Here is a 12,087-nt window from a genome sequence, read left to right as displayed (position 1 = left end):
ACAATTATAAAGTTATGTAAATAAAGTATTAATTTTATATAAGTGGAAGCTGTGAAACATACCCGTGGATCTGATGATGGTGACCGGCCTGGCCATGGGCGGGAGCGGGGGCGGGGGCAGCATCGAGCTGCTGAAGTACGGCGGTTTGGGACTACGAGACAGGCTGTGCACCTGGACACGGACACGACAGATACAGAGAATGATGGACAGTCCAAGAGCGTGGGTGAGACGATAGGTCCTTACAAACCATCGCTGCATATTTTTGGTATAACATTCATTGAAATTTGATTCTTGTGGAGAAAACAGACGAATTGAATACAATTAAAATGAAACTATAATTTTTTTAGGGATGTTATTTTGATTCTCATTTTCCCGACCTTATTGATTACTTTACAGCAATTTCATTACGGATCGGGTAGCGACCCTTTGTACGTGGAATTAAAAATACCCGCAACTGAAAAGATAATAATTAATATAGCAACATAGTTTCTCGTGCTCGATCCGCTCCAAGGACACGAGGTGCTTTATTGTGCGTGAAATACAATGCCAGGCCCTATAGCCTGAGGGATTCCTCCCACGTCGCCTGTTGGGTGAAGGCGCATGAGATGAACGTGGATGGAAGTGTGCGGTGTCTAATATCCACCTGTAGCTGCTGCACGTCCGCGGGCGGCTCCTGACACACGAAGGTCACGAAGTCCCCGAGCGAGTCCTGACCGCCCTCGTATTTCCCGTGCTGGTTCAGAGACTCCGACGCTGTTCGTGAAACAGACAGATTTATTAGATTAGACTACATCAAAGGGATACAACTTTTGACCGCGACTTTCGCCGCTCGGATGTCGGAATCGCCGATCACAGATATATCGATAGATTAATAAAATTATGAATGAAAGCGCAGCGCTATTTGCGTTCCGTGTAGTTCCCGCGGGAACTACACGGAATTTCGGGATAAATAAAGAGAAGAAAAATCAAGTATTGTGATATTTAAGTGATCTATAGTTCCCAAGAGAAACATACATACAGCGAGTGGGACCATAGATACCGGTTACGAAAATTAATAAATATATTATATATGTGATATAACTAACGAGTGGAGTGAGTGTCGGCGGCCGGGGCGTGCTGGTAGAAGATGGTGTTGGAAGGAACGAGAGGCGACTGGCCGCTCAGGCCCGCCGAGCTGTGAGGGATACCTGCGGACGGAACGACGGACACGTTACATGGATATAGAGATATAATGAAAACCGATTTGGAAATATGCTCTGAACTTCACTGATAAGAAATAAAGTCGAACCTGCGACTACAGCAATGTCGCGTTCCAGTCGCTTTGCTGACTGGGCTACCGTGCTCTAACTAATTGGCTAATTTTTTGATTTGAATTTAAAAATGTAAATCCCATATTTTTAAAATTCAAATTAACATTAAGATATGCTTTCGTAAACAATCTTATTACTTACAATATTCTACCGATATAAAGAAATAGACTCACTCACATTAAATGTAATAAATTAATTGTATATTTAAATGTAAACACATGTATCTGTATAAACCTACCTCAATTTATATCGCAAACAATTAAATAAAGTCATCGACCCAAACAATGAACTGGAGGTAGTCTAATAACAAGATGATTCAACGCGCTATACGCCGCGCACATACGACACGCGGACGCGACCCGAATCGCTAACACTCGCATTACACATTACAATATGTATGTGTGTCTGTTACCAAGATCTGCAGAACAGATACATTAAACAATCGTTACTATATTATGTACGAATTAATGTTGAATAACGTATGACATATTAAATTAATTTTGGGCCCCGCGATGACTTAGAGGTATTACAAACACTTTATATAGGAAGAGATTTGAGGTCGTTGTACTTTGGTCTGTGACGCTGTTCGCGAAATCATTTGAAGGATAATAAGCGATGACAAGAAAAGGCATGGGATTTAAGAAGAAACAAAGTGATTGTTATATCTGAAGAAGTCGGGAACTGAGAATACGTGTGAGGCTGTTCAAGAGTGTGACGGCTAAATCTCTCTGCAACCTGCTAAAAGACTTGAGCCTGTCCAGAACTAACATCAGTTCATTCTTGGAACGTACTACGACGGCAGCCCTGGTAGGTTTCTTTCAAATTTGGTTAGCTAGATAGAGAAGCTTGGACGGTGGAGGTGAGCGTTTGAAAGCGCGTTAGATAGACGCACCTTAACCCTACACCTAGGCCGCAAGTCCCAGGCACTGTTGAAGCTCCTCTCCCTGCAACGTGATGGACCCGCACCCGCGCGGTGAATCCATGGAATGCTGAGAGGTTTCGTCTCACTGAGACGTCGTCCTAAATGATGTGTATGTGAGAGCTACTCACTGAAGCACTGTCCGACCAGCATGGCGGAGGGCGTGCCCCGGTCGGTCTGCGGCTCGAAGGCGGGCGGCGCTGGACTGTTGTAGCCGTAGTACGTGGACTCCAATTTTATACCGCCGCCGGAGCCTCCCGGGGACTCCGCTCCCGTCTCCTGGAGGATAGACGCTGGAACACCATATACCTTTATTAACAGTCTGGATCAACCATCCACAAATTATGTTGTAAAATATTATTAACAAAAAAATTTCGTGATATTAATTTTTTTTTATTTGTAATAAAAATAGTCTTCAGAATATTTCTAATATTTGGTAGGAATCAAATAAATTTTGATTTAACTCATACTATACAGAGCGATGGTGACCTAAAGTCTCATAAGAAAATGCGAGTAGAGATAACGAACTAACCTTTAGACAGCTTCCAAAGCTCCTTCGAAGAGAAGACACCGGTCGCTAAAATGATATCGTTGCAAATAACACCGTTGTATGGATTATGGGTATACCCTGTAACCCACGTATCGAGATATTATAGAACACACTAACATACACACAACACCACAGCGGGGACTAGCGCGGACTAGAGGTGTGGCCAGCATACAACATACATCAAAACACGGCTAAAACCAACAGAGATCCGCGGTGCTATCTTAAAGTGTGAAATAGATGACTGTGATACTGTGAGTTCAGAGTTTTTAAAATAACACCGGAACTTATATCTCGTAATGTAACTTTTTACAGCTAACATACTTTCATAGATAACAAGTCTATATACAAACTATAATACGAACACATTAAGAAACTATATTTATACAGCAAAAAAGATCCGAAAGTTAAGAGAACGGATCCGTCGTGTAGAAAGCATCCACTGGATAATAGTTGTGAAGAGTTACACGGAGACAGAGATTGAGAAAGAGAAGGAACACAGTCTACAACAACAAAAGCGAGTGCAAACAAACAGACATCAACATTAGTGTGGATTTATATGAAAAATGTTTAATGACACTAACGATGACGCTCACATTGTATAAGACGGACGGACCGAGCTGCACTCCGGACCGACGGAATTAAATGCGCACAAAACGCGCACGAGACGAATATATCGAGTTATATAATGAGAGCGTCATCTGTAATGACACGACACGGCCAAGACCACGACACGACACGACACGGGACCGACACGAGCCGGTTTTACCTTTGTTCTTAGCCTCGTGTTCATTCTCTTTGTCCCTATTCGGGTGAGGCGAGAGAGATCCGCTAAGTATATCTGAAACATATCGACAGTATGAACACAAAGTAGCCGACTACAGACAGCTGTTACAGCATAACATGCAGAGATATCGCTACATATTGGTAAAAAAATAACCAGTGCCAACGAGTTCCTTAAGCTATGAAATAGATTCTAGGACGATTAACACTTCATTGGAGTAATGGAGGACGAGCTCAAATCGAAATCCGAGCGACGAACGAGGGTAGGCGAATCAGTCAGTGGCACAACCATCGGAACTCATTGGCAGAAGTCTTTAAGCGATGATATAACAGAGCGAGAGACCTGGCAGACCGTCGCTTCCATTACCATAGCTGTTGATGAAATTCGCCAGGTACAGGTCGAGTTCTCTCACTGACACGTTGATGTGGTAGGGGTTCACGCACAGCCCCGGCTGGGTGCACTCGGGGTGTTTCTCTAAACGTTCACCATCCGTACTCTCTAGGGGTATCGCTTTGAACAATATAACCATCACTAAATCTAATCGCCACACCTAGAACGAGAGTTACTGCCGTTAGTATCGTAATTAAAGATAACGTCGAGTTTAATATCACGATTTGTAGCATTACAACAACTTTGCACCCTCACACTACGGAACGTCCCCAGGTTCTCATTCATAAATAGTATCCCAGGATAGTATCAATGTTCATCAATGAAAAACTTGGAACGTAATGTGACGATTCAAGTGTCGTGTTTCGTACTGGTCCGGTGTCTGTGAGAGTCTTGATGCTCACCTTATCAGCTTGTCTCAGACAGTCTATCCTCCTCATCTTCCCCTTCTGGTCAGGGTTGGAGAGCACGCAGACGGCTGGTCTTTTCCCTGTGATGCTCAACACGAAGTCCTCCCTACAGTCCTGTGTGATATCTTTCCTCAACTTGCCTAATAACCGCGATGCCCATTTATGTTTCACTTCTGCTTTCTCGTTCTGGAATTCGTTTTAGTTTCGGTATCATTTTATAATTTGTTGAAGTTATTTGAACTGTCGCTTACTACGTGTTCAATAGACGAAACCTAAGCATTATAAACGACGGTTAAATTCATTTTTTTATCAATATTATATTATTTTTTCAATATTACCAATTACAATGGCTATGTGAAATTTTTATGTACCAAAAAGAAAACTTTATTCCTCACAGCGCCTCAAAACCTTCGTGATATGTCATGATAGTATACCGTATATACAAATAAGCCGACCACTTTTCATATTCATGAATCATTTGTTTAATTTTCTCGCTGATATAACCGACGGACGGAACCCGAGCCATCTTTATAATAAAGCTGGGTTATTAATCTAAGACTGTAAATTACACGAACCACTCATAAAGAGCTTCATCCATCAGTGTGAAGACACATCACACGTTCAAATACCACGTATACATATATACGTTCAGTAATTAATACACAAAATGATAAAATATTCTACACATAAATTATGTATACTAAAATATATAATGTTTTTATAATAATGGTATATTACTAGTAAATACAAAGCTTGATTATCGAATAGTTAGCGCACTTTGTCATCTGCGTTAATAGCAAAATGCATAAAGACCATCCCACGTCATCATAAAAGTAAAGTACATCGTAAATATGGCAATACAAACACCAAATTAAACAATAATTTTTAATAATACCCTCATAAATTCTGGCCTGTTGGGGGTTAGTTTTAATCAAAATTAGGATATCTGTGTTGTATGGTCGTGTGCCGCGGTATTCAGCATTCGTAGCGGGAATATCTTTTACCGATAGACGCATTGCGACTGCCTGCGAATGCAGACATCTTTGTTTTGTATCTTCCGCATCGCGAAAATTCGTTAACATTTCAAAAATTGAATTCTGTAGGACCTGCAATATTGATAAGTCGACTGGAAACTTTGCGAGCTTGTATTTTGTTTGCAGTGCACTTTGAATATTAATACAAACAGCGTATACTTATATCGTTACATACAGAACCTCAACTCAATGTATCTGTGATATGAGTCATGGGATATAGTATATTAGAATTACCTGTAGTTCATATTTAGTGTGTCGCTCCTCCTCTAGACTCATCCGTTTCTCGTGCTTTTTGTAATATTTCCTTTTGGCCGCTTGCAAATTGAACCACGTGTACGAAAAGGACTTTACAAAAGGCATCAGGGCCTCTATGAACGGATGGAACTCGTCCTGTGAACATTCAAGAAATCAACCGGATTTAAAAAGGTTATTGTAATTCTGAGGTCACTGGCGCCCGACATGGGACCAATTTTTTTTTTTTTGTCATATTTGATTTTCTTATTTGACATTAAAAAAATCATATAAATGTTAATAGTAACAATGTTAACACAGTAGAACTTTACGTCTATTATTCTTGCACTCGAAACATTATTTACATACAAAGCATTCATAAAGTAACAAAAGAAACCAGAGGCCAAAGTAAGTCGCATCATACAAGTTGGATTGGTTAAATCTTACTCAACTCTATTGTATAAACTTTTTAGATGGCCGTTTAGCGCTTGAATTTTTCAAAGATAATATATCTAATAATCGAATAAAATGAAAAAATTACTGACTACCCTTTCTAGAAGTAAAACATGTCTACATACATAACTTCATTACAAAAATTACATTAAACAATTCCTAATCAATAATATCTAACGAACATATTTTATAAATAGACTTTTTTTCTATTTTTTAGTATAAATAACCTTTTATGAAGACCTCTTTTTCTTACATCTAATACATCGGTCTATATTTAAAACTGTTACGATTGTTCGTGTCGTTAACCTAATTTGAATTTCAGTTCAAAAGTTCCGTTTTAAAGTCTTTATATTACATCATTTTGATATGTTCGGCAATAACAAAGTAACGCCATACTGCTACATAGATTGTTATATATATGAAAGTCGTTGAAATTCGTCAGACTTATCGCTAAAACCATTTAAGATTTAAAAAAAAACAATAGTTATTTTCTTAAAATTATAATCAGTGTGAACTACGTTTGAAGTTCTATACGTACTTCAAGGATTAACTTTCGAGAATGAAAGTTAACTAAACCGAAAGGCGTTGTTAGTTTGATCTAATCATGTATGCATGATTCAATGCAATTGATTTATTCCTCCTCGTATTGGAATTTGCAATTGTTTTTCAAAATTTAACAACCATTTTATAGTATAACGGTAGACGGCTTTAGGTGCATACGTAATTGTTCGAGGAATGAAGTGGGTTATTCTCGGAACTCAAATTTGAATATATTGAGGATTTGTCATGTCTGCTCAATCACGATTTCCCTCCGATACGACTACCGAGTGTTTTAACAAGTGACAGCAACTGTGCATACAGCACACGACAATCATTGTGATAGATATGTGTACCGCGCGTAAAACGAGCGTGTAGACCCGCAATAAAACCGAAAATAACATAACCATAACACTAGTACACCACAACAACACCTACGTACGGAAGCATCAATGAGAATCATACGCTAAATGATTACACTTCCAAGAAAATTTACTATAAACAAGAACAGTCAAAACATTGGCTAGACAGAACACTGCTGGGCTGCCAGGATCTGACACGTGGCACTGGCAGCTCTCGACGAAGAACATGCCAGTGACTTGACCAGGGAAGGTTAATGCACTTGGTGACATCTAGAGATTCACACCATTTATTATAAAACATGGAAACATTCAAGGCGACACGATAAAAAACTTATGATAAAAATTTAAACTCTGCGAAATAAAAGATATCTAGCAAAACCCGCTCCAACAAAAGCCATTTCAGCAGAACGCTCCAAAATGATGCACAAATTCAGCGCCTCTAAAGAGGTGCAAACACATAGCATATGAACGAAATGCTAAACAGGAAACAGTTTGCGAAGTTGCCGCTATATTGAAGTTAGGGTATAGTTAGGTGACGCGAGCTGAGAGATTTGCTTAACTTATACTAAAATAATAGCAGTATGCTGCACATTCACACGTCTCAAACTTTAATGGTATTCCGAGAGGCTGTTTGAAGCAGTTAGTTTTAGGTTAACATGTGGCGGGATCAGTCAGACTAGGTACTAACAACAAAAACAACATAAAGACATTGAGGCGACTAGAGTGACTTTCACACATCCAGAACTGTTTACAAACTGTAGCTGGGGCAATAAAACTAGGTATCCCTTATCGAATCACACCGAATGCTAGGAAAACTTCCAACAGCGATTGCCAAAACACTGGAGTGCGTTCACCCTGAAAATTTTGGCGGCAAACCGACCGTTTACAAGGAGCATTATTATTATTTTTTGTCTTTATTTCGCGGTCGTCAGATTTATTTTATAGATATTGGCGCTGGTTCATCGGGAATGCCCAGCTGGTCTTGGCCGTGGCATCGGTTGGCGTACCTAACTGGGTCGACTACGTCACACAGGAGCTCTGGCCAAAATCACGGCACACGCGGAAAGACGCCATCAAAAAACCGAACCGGCCATCTTGCCACGCGCCGTTTTGGCGCGCAACAAGTGATCCGTTCAAAAACGCATACGCTTAGCGGACAGAACACGTATATCTACAATAAATCCCATTGTTGTAAACTGAATGCAAAATTCGATTATATGCATTTAGGTACTTAACCTGCACGCCTACGGAATTTAAAATCAGAATTTCCAAGCTTTGAAGCGAAGAATTCCTACAAAGCCCATTCCAAAACAATTCCAACGTAACATCGACATATATAAAGACAGTGGAGAAAAGTTGCATTCGTGAGAGGGAGAAACTTTTATAGAAATAAAACAACATAAATACTGTTTATAAAAGACGGCTGTGACCGAACTCGCGGATCGGATATCGTAACTTCTGTTCCCTAAATTTTATAATACATATTTTTTTGCGATAAAATATTCATAATTACCGTCCAGAAACACTCAAACAATTTAAAATGTTAAAATTCTGTTGACCGAGAATGAACAGGATAAAATAAACTCACTTTACGATCACAGTCGTAAAGCTGGAGTGAGATATCAAAAAAGAAACACCTAGGAATACACTCACCATCAAAGACAACGCAATAATAAAAGCAGAACGCCAAAATTACAACCGTCTCCTCGTTTCCCAATAACTCGATAACAATATAATAGTAATGAATATTCCGTTAATTCCCAAAATCGCTTAAAAAGCATTGAATCGTTTATAGTGTGATGTATTTATACAGCCAACAAGTTGAAGCTCGGGAGCAGCTGAACACTTTGTGCAGAAATAGAAAATAGTTTGAAGAACTAAACGCGCGGCTCCACTTGTAGCGGGGTGTTTGTTGATGGTCACGCTCATTATATTTACACACACAAGCTAATAACCGCGACTTCGTCTATGTGTGTGTTTTGTGTTGATTACTTTTTTCTTCTACAACAGCTTTAAAGTTAAAATTATGTGCCAAATGATACTACGGTATTTGTAATTTTGTTTGAACTTTCAAACGTTTACGTAAATTTCATTAGTATTTAGTTAATAAATTATTTTCAATTTGTTTTTTTTATATATACATAAAATGTATTTTATTTACAGAAAATAAATCAAATAAGGTTATATTACTATGTAAATTTTCTAGAGACACTTAATAAGTGCTCGTGTAGACCTTTTAATAAAAGCTTTCGTGGTATCCAAACAGTCTAATGCAGCATTATCAGTCCTAGCGATGGATCCTTCAAAGCGTTCCACAATTATTATATTCCGTACAGCATCCAGTTATCTCAATTCACTTAGATACCAAAATAACTCACGATTAAAACTAATAACTCCAGCAATAAATTGAATAAATAGAAAGCACACTTACTTATAAATTTAAAATTAAAACTTACTAAGTTACAAACAACTGTAATTTATATTATACGATCAAATTATTTGTCTTTAATATATTTTTGATAGAACGGAATAAATTTATACGTTTGCAAAAAAAAAAATTTCTTAACTAATATTATCTGCACGGAACAGCACATTTGTCGTGAAATATATTTTCTTTCGTCTCCAATAAGACGTGCTTTATTCGCATCAAAGCAGAGACGAGCAGATAATTTGATGATACTTGCTCTGTATCATACTCGAGTTGTATTATATTATAAGTTGTGTATGGGAAATAGTATAGTTTTTCATTAGCTGAAAATTAAAATCTCTCACAATGGTCATAGGCGTAAATGAATCGCCCGCCCTCTGTCAGTGAGGTCGTACGCTCCGTGCACCAACACCGACCTTCCTCGGAGAGCCGGCTTCTAATGCAGCCGATACTATTGATATTATATTAATAAACAGAGCACTGCTTCATCAACTCCGCTAACGTTATATTACAATGTTACGTTTACACGTTCACGTTATTAACGTCTTTTAAATTAATATTTGACGGACATTGTTGTAACACGAATGATCCTTTAGTAAAAATATTCTGTTAATAAAAAAGTTACTTCACAATTATATATATATTCATTACGGCCAGACGAGATGAGTTATCACGGTTGCCGCAAAGTAACCGAAACGTCGCGTCGGGTGTATGTAGTTTAAAATAATAAAATAACCCCTAGTAATACGAATGATATTAATTTTTTTTAAAAATACTCCCGAAAGTCTTAGATCAATTCTGTCACTAGGTATATAGCGTGTCAGAGAACGTAGGCTTTTCTGCCCAAGACTAGACATTTTTCCGATCACAGCCATAAATTAAAAACGAAGGATGTCACAAATTATAAAACTTAGGTATTCGATTACGTCACGAAATAACAGTTTAAAAACGATTTACGATACAAAATTTTTATTATATAAAAGCTCCTTCAGGAAATTGTCTCTGCGACAGCGGGGATCGTATTTCAATATGACCTATACAATTAAAACCTACACAACACAAAAAGTTCTCTGTATAAGATCTTCCAGGGTACAATTAAGATGTTACAACGTATTTGTTGCTTCGATACAGAATAAGAAAACTTATTTCTTAATTACATCAAAACACTGTATTATAATCGATGTTCTAATAAAGTATTTATATTCAATAATTTCCAATTACAATAAATCCCTTACTATTGTTATTATTACAGATTCAACCAACGCTACTATCAAAATATCTTACTTGATAACAAACGCTAAGTCCGTTCATAGTCTATAGAATTTTTCACTGATTTATTAGAATAGGCTCAATAGAAGACATTGATATCGTAAAACGTTTATAAATAATGAGATCTAAGATTTTCGCGAGTATTCATTTAAATGAAACTAGTATTATTCGGATTTACTACGCGGATTTTATTATTTAAAAACTACATAATACACCTCGTCTGCCCATGATCACGGTTGCTGCAAAGTAACCGAAACGTCGGGATTATGTAGTTTTTAAATGATAAAATCCGCGTAGTAAATCCGAATAATACTAGTTTCATTTAAACGTTTATAAAATTATAATTCAAGAAGCGGTACATAATTTTTCCTACCACCGAGTTCTGTTATGCATGACAATACATTAAGATTCCTCGCGTATCTACATCACGGGACCTCTGTATCCTGGAGCTGGTCCGGGATTTGTGGAGACTGCTTTACGATAATGATGTCAACACTAAACACATTATATATATATACTTCGTGTCAACACACAAATTACTGATCTTGATGAATTAATTTTTGCTTGTTTATATATATGTTTGTGTGTGTTATAAATGAAGGTGAAATTTGCCTTATTCAGTAATTTCTATAAAAAAAACTATAGACGAAATATTATACCCGCAAAATTTATAAAAATAAAATTTACCTGTCATATATTTAATTCTAACTACTGATACAATAATGACATTAAACTATTCGTTTGATTCCGTCATAAAATATGTGCTAATGTAAATTTAAAATTATTTAATAATAATGATAAAGATTACACGAGTTTCGTTATATATGGCAAGTGTTGCAATTAACAATATAAAAATCGTGTAAATTTTTTTCATCTGTCACTTTTATATTTTCGGACAGAGATCTCTTCTCATTAAATGCGTGAACATAAGTCTGTTGTCAACCGCGTTGTTTGTCAGCATACAGTCAAAAACTAATATCTTGATACATGTATTTAAAATAAATTAATTCCTGGTACTGTTAAAATCAATTGAAAGCTTCATTAGTTAGCAATAAATATAATTTATGTAAAAAAAATATCCACTATAAGTAAAATTTTAATATAATTTGAAATTTCTATCAAAGGAACTTATATTTATAATTAGAAAAAAATTCTAATCGATCTATGAATTGTTACAAATCAGCTTCAATATTGCAACTTTCATAAATAAAAAGATATATTGGTTTTTTTATGAAAAACATCTTAAACGAGACAAACAACGCTGGATAGATGTTAAGATATATTTTATTGTTCGCCATAAAAATAAGTCCATAATAAAAAGAAAGCAAATATATCATCCCAACTGTTTTTGAAGATAACATTCAAATGCCTCTGAAATAGTATATTCGGAAAAATATATTGAAATATATTTGATGA

At 36.9% G+C, this 12,087-nt stretch overlaps 1 protein-coding gene across 11 annotated transcripts in view; it reads right to left on the bottom strand.

Moving 5' to 3' along the window:
- Window positions 1–12,087, bottom strand: part of LOC116776068 (nuclear factor 1 B-type) — a 29,116-nt gene that overhangs the window by 5,424 nt on the left and 11,605 nt on the right. For 5 of the 11 annotated variants that reach the window (XM_061524213.1, XM_061524214.1, XM_061524223.1 and 2 more), the window contains exons 2-10: window positions 5,626–5,781; window positions 4,352–4,543; window positions 3,903–4,110; window positions 3,546–3,617; window positions 2,762–2,857; window positions 2,361–2,522; window positions 1,086–1,187; window positions 644–753; window positions 63–171 (exon numbers count right to left, since the gene is read on the bottom strand). In XM_061524213.1, the coding sequence (XP_061380197.1) occupies window positions 63–171; window positions 644–753; window positions 1,086–1,187; window positions 2,361–2,522; window positions 2,762–2,857; window positions 3,546–3,617; window positions 3,903–4,110; window positions 4,352–4,543; window positions 5,626–5,781 (1,207 nt within the window). The remainder of the gene's footprint in view (window positions 1–62; window positions 172–643; window positions 754–1,085; window positions 1,188–2,360; window positions 2,523–2,761; window positions 2,858–3,545; window positions 3,618–3,902; window positions 4,111–4,351; window positions 4,544–5,625; window positions 5,782–12,087) is intronic. The other 6 variants (XM_061524215.1, XM_061524224.1, XM_061524216.1 and 3 more) reach the window with 5 other exon arrangements.

Source organism: Danaus plexippus, chromosome 24 (assembly GCF_018135715.1).
Source record: "Danaus plexippus chromosome 24, MEX_DaPlex, whole genome shotgun sequence".
Classification (NCBI taxonomy): Eukaryota; Metazoa; Arthropoda; class Insecta; order Lepidoptera; family Nymphalidae; genus Danaus; species Danaus plexippus.
Note: the sequence above shows the minus strand (reverse complement) of the source record. Positions and strands in the feature narration are given on the sequence as shown.